At 40.9% G+C, this 18,728-nt stretch overlaps 3 protein-coding genes across 3 annotated transcripts; 1 reads left to right on the plus strand and 2 right to left on the minus strand.

The window, feature by feature from the left end:
* Positions 1-6,256: 6,256 nt before the first annotated feature.
* On the minus strand, positions 6,257-8,017 carry LOC104456857 (UDP-glycosyltransferase 72E1). The gene has a single exon (XM_010071731.3). It carries the CDS (start codon positions 7,889-7,891, stop codon positions 6,443-6,445), a length of 1,449 nt encoding a protein of 482 aa, XP_010070033.2. The 5' UTR covers positions 7,892-8,017; the 3' UTR covers positions 6,257-6,442.
* Positions 8,018-13,303: 5,286 nt separating this feature from the next.
* LOC104429818 (proteasome subunit beta type-4) lies at positions 13,304-14,991 on the plus strand. Its single transcript, XM_010042624.2, has 2 exons — positions 13,304-13,660; positions 14,758-14,991. The coding sequence occupies exons 1-2, from the start codon at positions 13,319-13,321 to the stop codon at positions 14,869-14,871; spliced, it is 456 nt and encodes a 151-aa protein (XP_010040926.1). The 5' UTR covers positions 13,304-13,318; the 3' UTR covers positions 14,872-14,991.
* Positions 14,992-16,623: 1,632 nt separating this feature from the next.
* LOC104429817 (anthocyanidin 3-O-glucosyltransferase 5) lies at positions 16,624-18,238 on the minus strand. Its single transcript, XM_010042623.3, has one exon. It carries the CDS (start codon positions 18,231-18,233, stop codon positions 16,788-16,790), a length of 1,446 nt encoding a protein of 481 aa, XP_010040925.2. The 5' UTR covers positions 18,234-18,238; the 3' UTR covers positions 16,624-16,787.
* Between the last annotated feature and the right edge of the window lie 490 nt (positions 18,239-18,728).

Here is an 18,728-nt window from a genome sequence, read left to right on the forward strand (position 1 = left end):
AGAAGATGGATTCTGCATTTTGTGTGTGTGATTCTTTCCGTTTATTTTTACGATAATGTCTTCATTTCAGGATCAAGTTACCTCTTTTTGACCCTCAATTCTAATTTAACATCCACGGATTGAAAATGACTATGAACTCAATTAATTCTATGGTATTTAATTGGAAATGTGGTGAACCTCCTGGTCAGAAAGGTGCTGGTGGTAAGCGTCAAATCAGGCCTATTTAAGGATACTTGGCCCTGCATACGTACTGCTAATTACATGTAATCATGGTCTATAACGAATCAGTTTTTGTCCGTTTTCATCTTTTTCTTTATTTTCTGTGAAAAGCACCGAAACACACGATGTTGGAGAGACTCATGAATTTGGCTTAGTGCGGAAACAGTTATTGTAATTAATTTTGTGAAGGACGGCAGGAAAATTCTCCTTGTGTGATAAATATCCATTATTTGTTAAAATTGTTGAAATGTACGTATGAGTTTTGTTAATAAATTCTCGTATTTGAAAGATATTTTTTAATAGGCTCATAACCTATTGATTTAAACTTTTGAGTAAATGTAAATTCAGATGCATATGTTGATGGGTTTGACATTGGATTCTTTTTTGGCGATCTTTCCAAACAAATGTATTGTGCTTTTGCTTGTGCTCCTAACAATTGATATAATAGCCAATGGTTGATTGCTGCCCACTCACAATATGTATTGATGTTTGGTGTGGTTTCCTAAACTTTTTTATTTTACCAATTTAATCTTAAACATTTTAATTATGCCAATTTAGTTCTAAATTCTTTAACAAATTGCTAGACCTAGCAAGGGTCGTGACCCTCACCAAAGGGCCGGCAGGGTTGTAGGCCCTTCCATCAGCTATCAGCTAGTGGCTGATCGCCCTACTGGCCCTTTGTAAGGGGAAAAAAGAAAAGAAAAGAAAAAGAAATAAAAAATAATATAAAATTTTGGAATTTTTTAAAAATTAAAAAATTATTCATGTCGCATCAACCGTGCCAAGTAGGATGGTTGGCACTAACTAGGCTACCATGTCAGCAATGTCCGGCCAAAATTGATCAAAATGATTAAATTGGTAATTCGCTAAAAGATTTAAGACTTATCTGGCAAATGATTAAAAAGTTTAAGACTGAATTAACATAATTAAAATGTTTAGGATTTAATTAACAAGTTGTAAAAAGGTTTATGACTGGATTGAAATTTTAAAAAGTTTAAGACTGAACCGGTCGCCATATAATAAGTTTATGATTTTTTGGATAATTTTTCTGAAAATTGACAAGCAAAATCTTGGTTTAACCTTCAATAGCGGTCAATTTCATTCTCTCAAATGGTATCAAAGGTTTAAAGTGGGGTTGATAGCTGTTCGAGGCCTCAATAGACAGCGAAATTCTTCTGTAACCTATGCATGTGCTGTCGTCTTCGTTTGTTAATGGAGATTTCGCTTTTAAGCACGTAGCCGTCCATAATAACAGCGAAATTTCTCTGTAGCCTCCATTTCCATTCACATACTAGAGTTTGAATAGGTGAAGATTGCCGTTTTGTGTTGAAGACAGAATAGAAATAAAGCACACCAAAAAAAACACTACAAGTATCATAATTTTCGTATGGTACTCATTTGAGTACTATAATTTTTTTTTTAGATCACTTGAGTTCCAAACTTATATATGAAGTCGCTTGAGTGCCATATAATTTTTCAATCGATCACTTAAATGTCATAACTTTCTAAAAATGTTTATCATTAATGTTATGCAATGTCGGATTTCCGGCACTTGAGCGAACATTTTTAGAAATTTTTAATATTCAAGTAATTGATTGAAAGTTATGACACTTAAGTAAATATCTTTTTAGATATTATGACAACTAGGTGGTCAAAAGAAAAATTATGACATTTAAGTGAGCGTTGTACAAAAAATATGACACTTGTGGTGTTCTTATTTCCAACTTACCGTGATGTCTGCCTTGATGGATTGGAGTGATCTCGTGGGAAGGCCTCGTTATCCAAAATTTGCAACCAAACTAACTTAATTTGATAATTTCTTTTTTATCGGTTTTCACTCACCACTACACGCTTAATTCGTAAGAGGTGTAACTCGGGATATTCAATTCTGAATCTTTCAATTTGGCCAATTTAGACATAAACCTTTTAACAATTTATTAATGTAGTTCTTCTGGCCAATTTTGAAAAAAAATGACGTGGATGATAGCCATCATATATGACATAGCTAAAGCTAACTTAGACAATTTTTTTAGCAAATTGTTAATAATTTTTTTGAATTGTTTCTTTTTTCTCCTTTTATTTTATTTCATTTGTCTTTATTCCTCTTTTCTTATTTCCTTTTGCTAGTTCACGGCCTCAATAGGAGTTGGCGGAGTTTGCCAGCCACAAGTGGGGACCAAGATGCCCTTATTGGATTTGGCCGACATGATGCCCTTGCCTAGCCCAAATCTAGCTAGGGCATTATGGCCCTTGCCTAGGCCCTCACCGACCATAGCGAGCCCTTGCTCAATGTTGGTGAGGTAGCCAACCACCAAAAAAAAAAGGAAAGAAAATGAAAAAATAGAAAAAATAATTAAAGAATTATAAATTTTGTTTGTATTTGCATAAATTGTACTACATAAGATGGCCAGCATCTATATTAGTGATTTCTGACAAATAAGTTTATAACTTTTTTGGTAATTTTCTTAGCGTCACTTTTTTATTTTATTTTATGACCCAATGAAACCCGTAAGCTAACAGTTGGTGGGCAAACCCTAGGGCCCACGGAGGAACCCACCACTGCCGTGAAGCGAGTAAGTCCACCTGCGACGTGTTGGTGATTCAAACTTATCCCTTTTGTGAGGAGGAGAAAGCCCAAAGCCAGCAGCGTCACTTAGTACAGTGGTTCAGCGTCACTCTTTGTTTGTTTTACATTTTGCTTCCAGTGTCACTACTGCATGCAAGACTAACTATTCTTGCTTAGCAAAGAATCAAATGTGAGCTATGAGACGAGGTCTTCTACAACAATATATTGATAAAAACTAAAAAAGAAAATATAATGTGGGTTCATTTTCTTTGTAGTTTATATTTTGTAATTAACACTACGCAACATGGTATTATAACTATTATATCAAGTTTAGTGTAATCCTAATTAGACTTTACTAGTACCTCATTTTTGATCCTATGGGGTGATCATCGTGGAATCAATGATCATGTGGCCTTGGAACCGGCATTTCTAGATGAAATAGACTTGGAGCCTTGGAACCAAAAGACAACTTCATGTGTGCACAGACCATAGAAAGTTGCCGACCAAAATCTTGGTTCAACCTTTAATTGCGTTCAATTTCATTCTCTCTCTCTCTCTCTCTCTCTCTCTCTCTCTCTCTCTCTCTCTCTCTCTCTCTCTCTCTCTGATCATCATGGAATCAATGATCATGTGGCCTTGGAACCGGCATTAATAGACTTGGAGCCTTGGAACCAAAAGACAACTTCATGTGTGCACAGACCATAGAAAGTTGCCGACCAAAATCTTGGTTCAACCTTCTCTCTCTCTCTCTCTCTCTCTCTCTCTCTCTCTCTCTCTCTCTCTCTCTCTCTCTCTGATCATCATGGAATCATGAATCATCATGTGGCCTTGGAACCGGCATTTCTAGATGAAATAGACTTGGAGCCTCGGAACCAAAAGACAACTTCATGTGTGCACAGACCATAGAAAGTTGCCGACCAAAATCTTGGTTCAACCTTTAATTGCGTTCAATTTCTCTCTCTCTCTCTCTCGGTGATCATCATGGAATCAATGATCATGTGGCCTTGGAACCGGCATTTCTAGATGAAATAGACTTGGAGCCTTGGAACCAAAAGACAACTTCATGTGTGCACAGACCATAGAAAGTTGCCGACCAAAATCTTAGTTCAACCTTTAATTGCGTTCAATTTCATTCTCTCTCATTCAAAATTGGTTCAACCTTTAATTGTGTTCAATTTCATTCTCTCTCTCTCTCTCTCTCTCTCTCTCTCTCTCTCTCTCTCTCTCTCTCTCTCTCTCTCTCTCTATCTATCTATCTATCTCTCTCATTCAAAATTGGTTCAACCTTTAATTGCGTTCAATTTCACTCTCTCTCTCTCTCTCTCCACCTCGTTCTTTGCCCTAGCAACAAGGTAGAAGTGATGATAGGCTGGGCCCGCATTGATCAGGCTTTAATGTCAGCCTAATTTTTTCTACAAGTCCACAATCCCAAAATTTATGTATACAAATCTTTGGGCTTGGCCAGACCTTTTCACGAAATACTCGAACATCCGTTGTTGGGTTCCACTGACGAGAGTGGCGTCGGCCACATGCGCATGCGCGTGTCCAGTAACATATACAAATTACGAAATTTCCCCGTAATCCTCCAATTCGATTCATTTTATTTTTGTTTCATTCTCATGCATTGTCGTTTCCGATTAATTTATATATTTATTAGATTACCATCTATCCGTCCAGAGGGAGAGAGTTTTGAATAGGTGAAAAAGATTTTTTTTTTTTTTTCTTTTTGTAGAGGAAAGAGCTTGGAAGATGGTCTTGGATGCAAATTGCACAATTCCAAGATCTCCATAGCCAAAATAAGAACATGTATAATTGAGTAGAAAAATTAATTCATCTGTATCGGGATCCATTCTTGAAGTGGAAGTGGAGGGATCTATTCTTGAAGCGGAAGCGGAAAACTAATATTCTACGCGCAAGTCTTTTTCCTCTATTATCCTCCGTATTACTGGCTCAATGAAGGCGTAAGTCTTTCTCCTATATTGTTCTCCATATCATTGGCTCAATGAGATGGCCCCTCATGCGTTAGGTTAACGCTCCTTATGTGAGGATATATGTGAGAATTAAGGTTAGAGGAGAGACTTGAGCACTATTTATAGAGTTTTAACTAGACCCCCTCTTTACGGGCCAAGCTCAACTCGGCTCATATTAGCCAGCCCCATATTAGACTAATTAAGAAACCTTCTATCTCACCTTAGACCAACCCCTGTTTTATAATAACCAGAAAATTGTAAATTACAATATCAATTAATGTAGTCTATATTAGAAAAACTCTTACAGATGGATGGTGAAAATCCAAGAGGAAAGAGTGTGTGCATGCGACCTCGTCGGATTATCTATTGAATTTTTTGTTGTCCAAACGGCTTACTCCAATGCCCACGGCATGAGAATCTTGAAACTCTAGGTTTGATTAAGCTAAAGATGTACTTTGATATCACGGAAAAGTATGTCCGTTGACATCATGCCGATTGACCCTAATAGTACTTTTAGCTTGTTGTTGCCGTCTTCGGATGTGAAATCATGTCTATATTAAACTTTTAGATTACTTGAAGTAATCTCGAGCAGTGGTGCATTTTATGATACAAGTGAATTCAATCGATGTTCTCTAGGCTATAGGTGGATTTTGCGATCAAGCTCCGAATTTTGATTTAATTTATTTTTTGGTCAAAAAAGTTTTGATTTAATCACCTAATAACAAAATTTTCGTAATCTTTATATAACCAATTTTGGGCAAAATGCTGACATAGCATATAACATACTAATATTAATAAAGAAGGAAAAATCTTTCACATTGGGGTAATTATCCGAAAAATCATAAACCTATTATATAGCAGCCAATTTAGTCCCAAACTATGTAAGACATCAAGCATCCGTGTTAACTTTTTTTGGTCAAATTTGACTAGAATGACTACATTGGCAAATAATTAAAATGTTTATGACTAAATTAACCAAATTAAAAAGTTTAAAATTGAATTAATCATCATATAATAAGTTTAGATTTTTTTTTTGACAAATTTTCCCTTTCACATCTATTAAAAAAATCGATCAACTCGATTACATATTCTTTACATAGGTACGACAATCATTTTTCAATTATGGATCTTTATCATGGATCGATGTTTGAGACAAAAGGTCTAGGCCTAGAACCCGTGAGGGTGGCTCATCTAATATGGGCACAGGACATTAGGGACAAAGAAGATCCATGCTCATTCATTTGCGTTGACATTCATTCTCTCTTTCATCTCAGTCATCGCCCAAGGAACAAGGGGCCTGGAACTAGGGACGGAGCGCGATGGTCCAATACCCTTTTTCTGGCCGGGTCAAAAAGTGAATGTCGCCGACCCACTGATATAGACATCGAAACCCTATATGAACTCTCTAGCAAACGTAATCACAAACTCAATACGACGTGCGTGTGGAGTTGTCTGAGTTACGGTGTGCCTTGTCCTCTTGCGGCGTCGGTCTATATGTCCATTTTCCTGTCACCATGGCATATATATTAAGAAAAACCGGTACGACAAAACTAGAGATGATTCTATGCATATAGATAAATCCACTGCCGCCGTTCCGCACGTTTCGAAACCGAAAGAAGGAGAACAAAAAGATGATCACGAAAAGCATCGGACAAACAGAAAAAAGGAAGCTGAATCTATGCAATTTCTAAGCGCCAAGAGCCCTGGCACTTAGGCTGTGCAGCTTCACTTCACATTCCTTGGCCACTCGGGTCAGTGAATTGTGAGAGGAGCCGCCCTTGAGTACGGCTCCCGTGGCACCACGCTGCAGTTCCTTGGCCCTAGTCCTCATCCCATTCCCTTTCGAATTCATGACGCTTCTCACCATGTCTGCTATCTCCTCCTTCCCGATCGCCCCGCCAGCTGGCCTCGTCCTTGACCGGACCGCTGTGCCGAGCTTCTCCACCAGCATGGTGGCATTCATCCCTTGCTCCGCGTAGAGTGGCCACGCCACCATGGGAACTCCGTTCACTATGCTTTCCAAGGTCGAGTTCCAGCCGCAGTGCGACACGAACCCTCCCACGGACTCGTGGGCTAGGATCTCGGTTTGCGGCGCCCACATGGGCACCACCATTCCCCTATCGTGGGTCCGGGTGTAGAAACCCTCGGGGAGGTAATTAGGAGTCCCATCCTGGCCGTTGGACCCGTTGAAGAAATTCCCGGACGCGTCGTCGTCCATGGGCGGGTGCACCACCCAAACGAACCTCTGCTGGCTCAGCTCCAGCCCCCAGGCCAGCTCGGTGGTTTGCTCAGCCGATAGGGTCCCGCCGCTCCCGAAAGAAAAGTAAATGACCGATTCGACTGGTTGCATGTCCAACCAGTTCATCACCTCACTCTTTGAATTCGGTCCAACCGGTCTGACCAATGGACCGACTGGGTAAACCGGCGCCTTAGTGACGCGGCCCAAGAACTTGTCATCTTCCAGTGCATGCAACGCTGAAGGCTCTAGATCTTGCCACGTGTTTACTAGAATTCCATCGGCCGTCGGTATCTCCCTCCCAATTCGAGTATACTCGGCATAAAGACTCTTATCGGTCTGGTCCAAAAACAGGTCTAAGGTGTCCTCGAATTGGATTGGTTCAAGACCTGGAATTTGCAAAGGCTTTTTCATGATACGATGCTCCTGTTCTACTTTCCCATCTACGGTGGGCAAGTGAATGGTGGCTGCGAGAAGCCGCGCTGTCGAAGTGATGAAAACGTACTTGAGCATGTCAAACTCCTCAGCCACAGCCAGAGCTTCAGTTCCGAACAAATCGACCACGAGAGCCGTTGGACGTGCCCTCATGGAGGAGATTGCAGCCCTCAACGAAGGCAAGGCCTTGCGCATCATCATCACGAGCTGGGTCACGACCGAGGAGGTCGAGTCGGGGAGCCCAGAGATGTCCACTTGGGGGAGCAAGACGAGCTTCAGGTGGTTCAGAGCCGACGCCGAGCTGAAAACAGGGGATTCCCTGATCAACGAGTCAGGTGCCACCACGAAGATGGTGACATCGAAGCCATGGTGGGCGGCGAGGCACTTCCCAAGCTCCACGACAGGGATGAGGTGGCCCATGCCGGGGCTGGCGAGGAGAGCTGCATGAGGCTTTAGGGTTTGCATGGCTAACTTTTCTAGGACAAGCGAGAGAGAGGACCTAGCAAGAGGGTTTGTGTTGGGTTGTGTTGCATGAATGGGTTTGTGCAAGCGGTATTTATAGCGAAGACGAGTACCATAATCAAGAAGTATCTAACACGATAGAGCTGTATAAGGGTACAATTACATATGCATCTTCCCGGACTAGTGACTATTATAATGGAGAATTCAACCAAGGGGCATGAGAAAGTTCTACAGAAACACTAGGACCCACTTTTTACAAGTTGCTATGTGCCCATATATTTTTTTTTATCATTTATGTGCCCATTCATTGTCCTCTCTTGTCAGCCTCATCAAGTGGGCGTCATGGCTGGGAGTCTCGGAGTCTCGAGACGGAGACGCGACGTGGACTTTCAAACTGCCATGCTAATTTTTCCGGAGTTTGTCTATGAACTTTAGGACCGCCGTACTCTTTACGTTTTAAAACGTCATGAAAACTTTCGCATGACTCCGTCCATGCACAACGACATCTAATAAAAGATATTTTGAGCTTTCAACAGTTGGTTTAAAATCAAATGGTAAACAAAGAAAAGGAAAAGGAGTTAAAAAAAAAAAGAAGAAGCTAAAAGCAAAACCAAATAGACTCTGGATTTTCGGAAGAGAGAATTATTCTTTCTTTTATAGTATTTGCTTCCTTCGATATAATAATTCCGCATGCATAACAGGTCACTTTGCATAAAGAAAATTTTACGCAAACAATTCAATCCATCATTGATATGAAGGTTTTCACCACCCACTTTCTCATTAATCATTAAATCAATCACGGGCAAGCCCAGCTGTGGGAAATTGCGAACTATATTAACGCATTTGCCGTGCATCAGGTCTACATTATCATGTGCCCGCGTGCTCCAAAGACGTGAAAATTATAGCTTCTACACTTCCACCATGCGTGGAGGGTGACCACCCGAAAGCTCCAAAAGCTACTGATCTTATCTTCTAATTTGGCTGGGATTGCGGTCCCAACGGCTCGCCCAAGTCTATAAGTTGGTTGACCGGTAGAAATCGGTCCAATACGGCCAAACATGTCCCGGTCTCGTTCGCTGTAAAGCTCGCACGAGGTATTGAAAAGTCCGTTGCTTGCGATCGATCCCGTTAGCTGAAGTTATTGCTAGTTTGCTACCGCCAAAGTCTTCGTCCACGTGACTGTTGCCTACGCTGCAAGAAGCTGCGTTCGTCAACGTTCGCATTTAAGTTTCATGATGGGCGATGATGATAATTAAAGTATCTCGTGCGGCGAGATTGACACGGTATAGCGAGGGAAATTGTCCAAAAGATTTTGAACCTACTGGCCGGTCACCGATTTTATCTAAACCTTTTATACTGACCGACATAGTCCTAAACATTTTATAATGATTCTTCTAATGTAGTCCATTCAGCTTATTTAAATCGCAAATTGCCAATATGGTAGTTTGGTTAGCATTGGGTATAATTGGCGACTAACGTGGATGATTTTAAATTAAACAACACCGTTTTGTAGTTTCTTATAAATTTTATAATTTTTTTATTTTCGTTTTTTTCCTTTTGTACGGTTCATCTTCTTCCCAACTGATCCCGAGCCACATGCAAGGGCGGTACAACTCTCATTGGTCAAAGGTGAGAGTTGCAGCCCTCACCTAGATCTGACAAGGGTTGGCAGCCATCGCCAAGGCCCCGACCCCTAGAATCTAGGAAGATGGAGGAAAATAATAAAAAGAAATGAAAAATTGAAATTTTTTCTCAAAACGACTCCATTTTGAGCTCTGTTGGACATATTAGATTGTTGACTGTGTCATATAGGACAAATGACATTGATTAGTCCACATGGATAAGCTCAAAAATTAAATTGGAAAATTATCAAAAGTCTTGAGATTGCAATGATCAAACTGGAAAATTTAGAACTAAATTGATGGCCGTACAATAAGTTTAGAATTTTTGAACAAATATCTTGTCGATAACATGACGACATTAAAAGGATAATACAGTGTTAAAGACGTGTCTTCGTGGAATAGCGGGAAAACAAGAAGAAGAAGAAGAAGAATTAAAACCATTAACAGAGAGAAACCTCCATTGGTACCGACTCCTTTGTGGCAATCCACAAGACATAATCTATGACTAAATGAGTCGATTGGTTTCTCCCAAAACTATTTCTGCCTTTTAGAATTCACTAATATTGGAAGAGATCTCCACATACGGAAACCCTTTTGCGATGCATGTGGGCTTGTCGAGAAGGGAAAGTCTCGCACGAGTGAGAAAGCTCAGTGCAAGCTTGAGCCCCGTTTGACCAACTTCTGCGAGAGTTTTCAGTACGTACAGAGATCTGCTTAACGGTTCAAATGGGGCCTTGAATCCATTGGCCTCGTCACCGCCATCTGATGATGTCAAACCGAAGCACAAACGAGACAAGTTGGGGTTCGAGTGGCTGTCCGAGTCCCCGCCAAGTTGCATGTTTCAAGCCACGGTTCGGAGCTTCAGATGTGCTGCCCAATAGATAATGGCAGTCCTGAAGTTCTGTCTGGATTCATCTTTTACCCCATCGAGGTGGGTTGTTGTAGGATGAGCAATGTGCCCGTTGACATGGAAATTTTTGGAGCCAAAAAGTTAAATAATCTCATTGGCTTTTACTTTAATCAAGTCAAACATTGAATTACTTGGTCAAGGAAGGTCCTTTTGGAGAAAAGATAAAAAAGAAAATGCTAAGCATACGCACAAGCATGATAATGACTCGACAACAGTGTTTACTCATGCATCAATTAAAGTAAGGTTGGGTAGTTCTAGGTTGGTCTAGATTTCACTTACAATTTAGAATCTACTCATTAGAACTTGTTCTTAAATTTTGGAACTTACAACCTGCTTTGCATACCTTATAATCTAAACTTACCCCGTTACATGTTATAATGAATCATCACCTTTAACGACTATCATTTACCGTCATAATTCACTGACCACATCTCATATCTAGACAAATAAAGAGTATGAAATATTAACAAAGTAAAACTCTCAATCATGAATATTGTTAGAAAATGAAATCTTAGATTAGTGGCTCCTGGTTTCATACTCATCATCGAATGCCATGAAATACTGTAGGATTGTGTGAAGACATAGAACAAGAAGAATACAAAAACTTGTTCTTGAAACTTACCCGTTTGGACTGCTGGTTAAATTTTGCAATTTATGGTACTACCCTAGAACCATACTTACCCCTAAATTAAAGTATTTTAAATCGACACGTAGCACCATATAGAGGGAAATTGCTATTCGTGACCAAAATAGTTAGTAATATGATCTATATATACGTTCTTCATACATATATAGCGCAATTATCTCAACCAAAATTTTCAAAAATTGTTTAAATTGTATCGCTTTTGTGCATTTATCTCCACCATGATAAGTCAAATTCACTTAATTGTTTAGAATACAAATTTATCAAATGCAATAATTGTTAATAAGTGTCCTGCGGCACTTTCTGATAGGATTTATATTTATATATGTACTGAATAGATAAACGCTAATTCGTATCATAGAAGATTAGAGCACAAGCACATCGTTTGTAATTAGGACGATGTTCTTCTTTTTCTGTGGTTTCGATTAACTCCGGGTATATACCATGTAGTATCGAATTTTATCCTGCGCTGCGGTGAGTCAAATTCATGAGGAAGACTTCTCCAAAATCTTGTGTTTGGGTCCTTTTCGTGAACATGTCATAATGGGCAATTGTTAGGAAAAGAAGAAGGAAAAGGACAAAAAAAGGGATCACGACTTGACTCTTCCCATGAAGGCCTTTTTGACCAGGGGTGTTCGTCACAAGCACCGTTACTGCCTTCTCAGCCCTGCAAGCAAGAGGTGCTCGCCCTTTATCTCTCTCTTCAATTTCTGCGGCAGCAAGGGAAATCCACAGATCACATGGTGTTGGAATCTGACTGCTGAGTTCTTGTGGAAGCCCTCCGTAACCCTAACTTGACGCCTTGGGAAAATAGAGTTCTATTCGATGACTACACGGCACTTTTGCCATGTTTCCCTAATTTGCAGGTTTGACACTGCAGAAGAGAAGCGAACGGTGTTGCTGATTGGGCCGCCAAAGCCCATGGGACTTCTTTACTTCCTCCTAACCGGCCTATTTCTTCTCCTCTTTATCTGCTAGATCTTATTTATTCGGACATCCTGTTGAACGGTTCCTCTTCTTTGCGTTGTTAATAGAACTACCGTTTTAGACCCCAAAAAAAAAAAAAAGAGTTAATTGCAAGGTCGGAAGCTGGGCTTCCCATCGACCGAGATAATAATAAAAATAAATCTTCTAAATCTAATATATGAACGTGAATTCAATTCTAAAATTTTTAAACATTTTGAAAATTAATACAATTCTTCAATCCAATTTTGACTGAAAATTGTTGATATAAACACTAATTAGTTTACGTGGCACAATTGACATCTGATGCGGACAAATTTTTTTTGTATTTTTTGATATGTTATTTTTTATTTCATTACAGCTAGCGCTCATTGACCACTGGATGAGGGCAGGGTCGGCCTCAAGCGAGGCTGCACTTATCTAGATTGCTAATGGCCTACAAGCTCTCATCCAATATTGTTGGTTATAATTGGAAAAAAAAAGTACATAAAATAAAAATACATATATTTGGAAACTTTTTAAACAAATTATAAAAATTATTTACATAAGGACTAAGTATGCTATGCAGTACCGTCGGTATTGCTGAATTGTAAAAAAATATAAAGATAAATTGGATAAATTAATATGTTTAGAATTAAATTTATATTCGTATAATTATTTTTTAAATTTTTTTTGACAATTTTCCTCCCGTCCTGTCAAGGAGACGGATGGAGCAATCAATGGCCTTGAACACGCAACTTGCCAGAAGATTTCGATTCCCCAAAGAGACCGTTTCCCTCAGTCCAGGGGTCTACTCCATTGATTGAGGGCAACATCAGCCATTTGGCCAAGTAAAACACTGTCTCGAACTTAAAGCTCTTTTGAAAATTCTTCCATTGCCATCAATTCATGGAAGCCTTCGTTCAGATAATTGCCGACCGAAAAAGAAAATGGCTCAGCACACAAATACATATCCACATCCTCATGCGCGCACCTTCGACATGGGATTGAAGTCGAAGGCGAAACTTAAAGGCCCCAGGGTTGCCGCTTTTGGTGGGAAATTGAGGGGATTTCAAGGAAACTTAATCATTATTGGCCGAACCAATTTGGAGAAAATATCGCGCCGATTCGCTATCACATGATTCGTTAAACCGATGAACAAGCAACTTGCATGTAAAAACCTGTGGGTTCAAGACCATCTTGAGCGGGATGCTTCAAATGTCTTATTCATTCTTGTCAATCCTGAAAATGTGTCCCATATGATCCATTTCCAACTTGCAACATCCCTATTAAAATGTTGGAGAGCATAGTCAATGCATGCAGGCGCGAATGGGGCCGCTTGCATTATTGAGATTGCTGTCTTCAACGATGCTGCACACTTTCCTCTCATTGATTGCCAAGTCTTATCGGCATTTGACTTTTCAGAATGTTGTTGGATATGCATTCACTTGTCGTGCAAATTAAAACAGGTTAGCATGATAGGTGTGAATTTTGAAGATAACCATGTCGCAACTGGGTTTGGCAATCACCTTGCGCGGCCAATTCTTCGTGATGAGTGGAATGAGGACTTGAGTTTTGAAGATGGTGTTAAGCTATTGGAGAAGTGCATGCGTGTGCTTCTGTATCGTGACAGATCTGCAGTTAACAAGCTTCAGGTTTTAGTCTTCTCTGTTTATGGCTGTCTTTATTTCTCCATGGTTGCATATAACAGCATAGTGTAAGGTTGGGACGTGATTGTATCGTATCAGTTGTTGGTATGTTCTTTCTCTTCCTCGTATAACTGTGTGATTTTGGTGAACTGACGCACACTTATGCTTCCTCCTTTTGTTAAGGAAAGGATGTCCCATCTGGGGCTAAGAGGGAGAATTACAGATTACTCTTTTGTGGATTATGTAATTGCACATCCAGCCCCTGCATTAGAAAAACCTGCACTCCTATCCCTCTTAGATCCATCATTGCCAATATGATCCATGCTCTCTCCACATGTTCACCTAAGCAGTTTAACCAATCTGTGATGCATGATTATTACCTGGTTGTACAATTATTAGTCATGGATGACTTAAATTGGTTTGTATCTTAAAAATTCTGAGGAGATGTTTCCAGAGAGATTTGAAGATTAATGTCAAGTTGTTTCAAACTCTTTGTCCCCCAAATCTTCCCAGTATATTACTTTTTGAACTTCATGAGGGAAACCCTGATTCTAAGTCATAATTGGAAGCCAAGAGATATCATACTGTTCTTTGGCTATTTTAAAGGATTTTAGCCTTTTATCTTGACATTTGAGAACTGCTAGAGCTTGAATTTGTAGTTTATTTGAGGTGTTTCTTTTTCTTGCTTCTGAGCAATTACTCTAAACTAATGAAGTATACTGAGGAGTGACCAGGAAGGGAGAGAAGGAGGTGGCTGACAAGTCGGTTTCCTGGTGCCTGGGGCTGAAAAGTAAATTTTGACAACTAGGGGTTACAATGATTAGAGAAATTAAATCATAATTAAGATGGTGGAGAAGCTTCTGGTTGGTCATGTTCCTTATGGACAGTGATTGATCTCCTGTGGTGCATGACTTCATTTCACTCTCTTTGTTGCAGTTGTCTCACATGCTCTTCTGTTTGTTCTCTTGCATTTGCTTATATGTAGTTCTGTCTATGGGCATTCCCATGTTTTTTTTTTTTTTTTTTTTGACTTTCTTTCTCCATAGTACTGACGGTAGCTTGATTTTGAAACATCTAAATGACATGGTGCACTTGACCTGCAGATTGCAAAAATCACTGAAGAAGGAGCAACACTTTTTCCACCGTACCCTTTGAAAACCTTCTGGGGCTTTGAAGCATATAAGAACCCCACTGTTGGTGCAGAAGGTTCATGGTGAACTTTGATCTGCATATTTGTATGTTTCTTTAGACCCTGATCTTGGCATATGTTAATCATGTGTTGTGACACTTGGAAAATGTGTTTTTAGATGTTTCGGAGAGACTTCTTTGTTAGAGAACTGTTGATTCTATTTTCATCCCGAATGTCAATTGCCCTTTACAAATTTGTACTTCAGTTCTTATGGTTACATCATCTGACCTTTTAGCAGTCTTTTTGGGGATAATTTTGTGAATGGGCCGGGTTAGCCTTTAATTGGAGCAGAACTTGAGCTAGGTGAGACAGATTGTGCAGAAAATGAGTCACGGTGCTGAAGGTACAGTCATCTCTATAAAAGGGAAAATTAGAAATGAGTCCGGGCCGTCAATTTCGTTAAGACCATCTGCCACACAATTGAATTTTGCAGGCAGCCGAGGTTCTGTTCTTCCTGATCTGTGTATGTGAACAGAAAACGCACACGAATAGACTAATAGAAGGAAAGAAAGGAAGAATTATTTTCTGCCTTTTTTTCGCGGTGGTTAATTAGTTAGAAGACAGTGGAGCCTGGATTTGAAAGTTGATCTGTCTCCATGGTTTCATCTGGGAGCTAATAGCTATCAATCTCTCTCTCTCTCTATCGAGCATCATATATGTTTCATACTTGCAAAGTGCTTTTCCATTGATTGGCTACAGATCTATACTTTTCTGCCTCAACTTAGAGTAAGCCCTTCGAAATTGCCAATTTCTGTGAATATGAAGCTTGGCCTAAATTGGAGCTGAAAGTTATTCGGCTGGATACTCAGGCTTTGGGTGGTAGGTCAGATTCTATTGTTAAAAGTTGCTAATGGAAGAGTCAGTAGCTCATGTAAGATTCGCTCCAAACAAAGTACTTTTGAGGGCGTTTGGGTGGACCCTTATATGGTTTTAAGACATGCAGTACGTCGAGTCTGAAATTTCCATCAAAATGTAATTATATTACGATTTATGAAGAGATTTAGAAAGAATTTAGAGTGACTTTAAATGCCAATATGTATGGTTCCAAGGCTTTTGGGCATTTAGTGTAGAGAGAGGTGACGCATTTAACATGAAAAGTAAGAAAGCCAAAATGCAGAAGGCAAATCCAAGCGGCTAGAATCGATTTCGGACTTTCGTATGTTGTTACGATCATTGAGGTCAAGCTGGTCAGCGAGTTATACCATGCGTCTCCCTATTCCATGTTGGACCATTCAACTTGTCATTCGACAAATTGAACTTTCACGGCGATACCCACGCACAAGCATTTGCAAAATTTAAAATTTATACCGAGGGCATGCTTTTGAAGAATATAATTGCTACTTTTATTCTTTCCTTTGGAAGTTTGCGGTGTTCGGCTCGACCTTTTTCAGTGTGAAACACTCAAAACGTTTCAGAGAATTTAATCTTAGATTAGACGTGAAAATCTCGAAATGTTTCAAAGGATTTTATCTTAGATTAGATGTCAAAACTAACATATGTTTCAGGATTAATTTCATGCTTCTATGAGTCCCGCTAGTGTAGGAGTCACTGAGGTCCCCAGGGCAGGCGGAGTTGGCATGGTATCATTGCGATGGCAATTGGGCAATTGTAAACTTTTAACGCTTGATTGTTCAGATTTTCCGTACATATCCTGTATTCTGTATTAATCGAATCCCATAGATACTAATCTAATACGCTTCTCTCCTTTTTCTTCGACCGAAGAGTGAATTTTCTTTCAACGTTTCCAGTGCTATCGAATGACTAAGACTTGGGAATCGGATTCAAATACGCATCTCGACTTATGATTTGCTTACCATTCTATCATCCGTATCATCATCAGCCATAATCAACAGCTCTCATGTCTACAATATTATAGTAGATTAATAACGAAATGAAGACGTTGTCGAGAATCTCCGAAAAACCACGATACAAAATCCATCTTCTTCAAGCGCCAAGAGCCGTAGCGCTCAGACGATGCAGCTTGAGTTCACAATCCTTTGATACTCTTTCCAGTGAATTGTAGGAGGAACCACCTTGCATCAGTGCCTGGTGGGCACTTCTTTGTAGCTCCTTAACTTTATCTCTCATCTCATTGCCCTTCAATTCCATGACCCTTCTCACCATCCCCGCTATCTCCTCCCTCTCGATCACGCCGGCATTCGGCTGTATCTTTGGCCGGACCACCACCTTGAGCTCTTCTGCTAACATTGCCGCGTTCATCTGTTGCTCGGCATAGAGCGGCCACACCACCATAGGCACCCCGTTGACCATGCTCTCTAGGGTTGAATTCCAACCGCAGTGCGAGAGGAACCCGCCGATAGATTTATGCGCCAAGATCTCGGTCTGCGAAGCCCACATCAGTACCACCATGCCCTTGTTCCGGATTCTAGTGAAGAAGCCACTGGGGAGATAGCTCGGGGTGCCATCGTGGCTGTTTGTCACGTTGAAGAAGTTTGCGGACGCATCGCCGTCCACTGGCGGGCGCACCACCCAGACGAATCTTTGGCTCAGCTCCAACCCCCAGGCGAGCTCGGTCGTTTGCTTTGCCGACAAGGTTCCACCGCTCCCGAAAGAGACGTAGATCACCGACTCCATCGGTTGCATGTCTAGCCAATCCATCACCTCACTCTTTGAACTTTGCCCGACGGGTCTAACCAGCGGACCGACCGGATAAACCGACGCCTTGACGACCCGACCCAGGAACTTCTCATTTTCTAGTGCACGCAAAGTCGACGGCTCGAGATCCTGCCATGTGTTCACCAAGATCCCATCTGCATTCGATATCTCCATCCCAATACGAGCGAAGCCCGAAAAGAGATTCCTATCGGTTTGATCAAAGAATAGGTCTAAGGTATCCTCATGTCGAATGGACCGGCAGCCCGGGACATCGAGCGGCCTTTTCATAACGCGATGCTTGTGTTCTGCTTCTTCATCTATATACGGAAAGTGAACGGTGACCGCGAGAAACCATGCTGTCGATGTGATGAAGACATACTTAAGCATGTCAAACTCCTCTGCTATCGCTAAAGCTTCAGTTCCGAACATGTCGACTATGAGAGCGGTGGGGCGAGACTTCATGGAAGAGATGGCGGCCTGAAGCAATGGCAGAGCCTCACGCATCATGATCACCAGTCGGGTCACGACCGAGGCGGTCGAATTGACGAGGGCAGAAACGTCGACCGGTGGGAGCAACACAAGGTTCAGCAGATTCGGAGTCTGTGGCGGCTTAAAGAGAGGAGATTCTGTTATGGAGGCATCGGCGGCGACCACGAAGATGGTCACATCGAAGCCATGATGGGTGGCGAGGTGTTTTCCGAGCTCCAGCGCGGGGATGAAGTGGCCCATGCCAGGGCTGGCGAGGAGGACTGCATGAGGGTTTGGGTTTTGCATGGCTGAATACTTGAGAGAGGACTATAAGCAGTGCTTGATAAGGGATTCGTTCTGATGAGTTTGCATTAGATCGATTGAATGATACTTATAGGCAGAATTAGGCTTCTATTTCAGATTTTCTTTCTTGACTTTTTGTATAGTAATCGAGACACGCGTTCGCGTTCACATCGAAAATTGGTATAAGACCAGGTGGTCAACAATCAGAGACCTGTTAGGGCATTTTCTGCGGCCAAATTCCTTCGCAGGGTCGACTCCACACTAGCCTTTCCAAGTCCGTTCGATCTCTTGTCTCACGCTTTATCATGACTCACATGTGATCAACTTTTGCAGTGGGGTTCATAGCGGTCCCAGGCCTCAATAAACAATGAAAAAGAAGGAGATAAAGCTCCTAACCTTGAAAGGATACAAAACATAGACATGTGTCACGGTCCGTGAATCCTCCCATACTTGTGACACTTGTGAGTGGTGCTTGGGATTATCTAGTGAAGAGTGTGG

The sequence above is a fragment of the Eucalyptus grandis genome, chromosome 8, assembly GCF_016545825.1.
Source record: "Eucalyptus grandis isolate ANBG69807.140 chromosome 8, ASM1654582v1, whole genome shotgun sequence".
In the NCBI taxonomy this organism is placed as follows: domain Eukaryota; kingdom Viridiplantae; phylum Streptophyta; class Magnoliopsida; order Myrtales; family Myrtaceae; genus Eucalyptus; species Eucalyptus grandis.

Excerpts from the sequence above, each read along its gene's own strand:
- LOC104456857 (XM_010071731.3), bottom strand. The coding sequence starts at position 7,891 with ATGCAAACCCTAAAGCCTCATGCAGCTCTCCTCGCCAGCCCCGGCATG.
- LOC104429818 (XM_010042624.2), top strand. The coding sequence starts at position 13,319 with ATGCATGCAGGCGCGAATGGGGCCGCTTGCATTATTGAGATTGCTGTC. Across the intron at positions 13,661-14,757 it reads CTGCAGTTAACAAGCTTCAG|ATTGCAAAAATCACTGAAGA; the intron begins GTTTTAGTCTTC and ends CTTGACCTGCAG.
- LOC104429817 (XM_010042623.3), bottom strand. The coding sequence starts at position 18,233 with ATGCAAAACCCAAACCCTCATGCAGTCCTCCTCGCCAGCCCTGGCATG.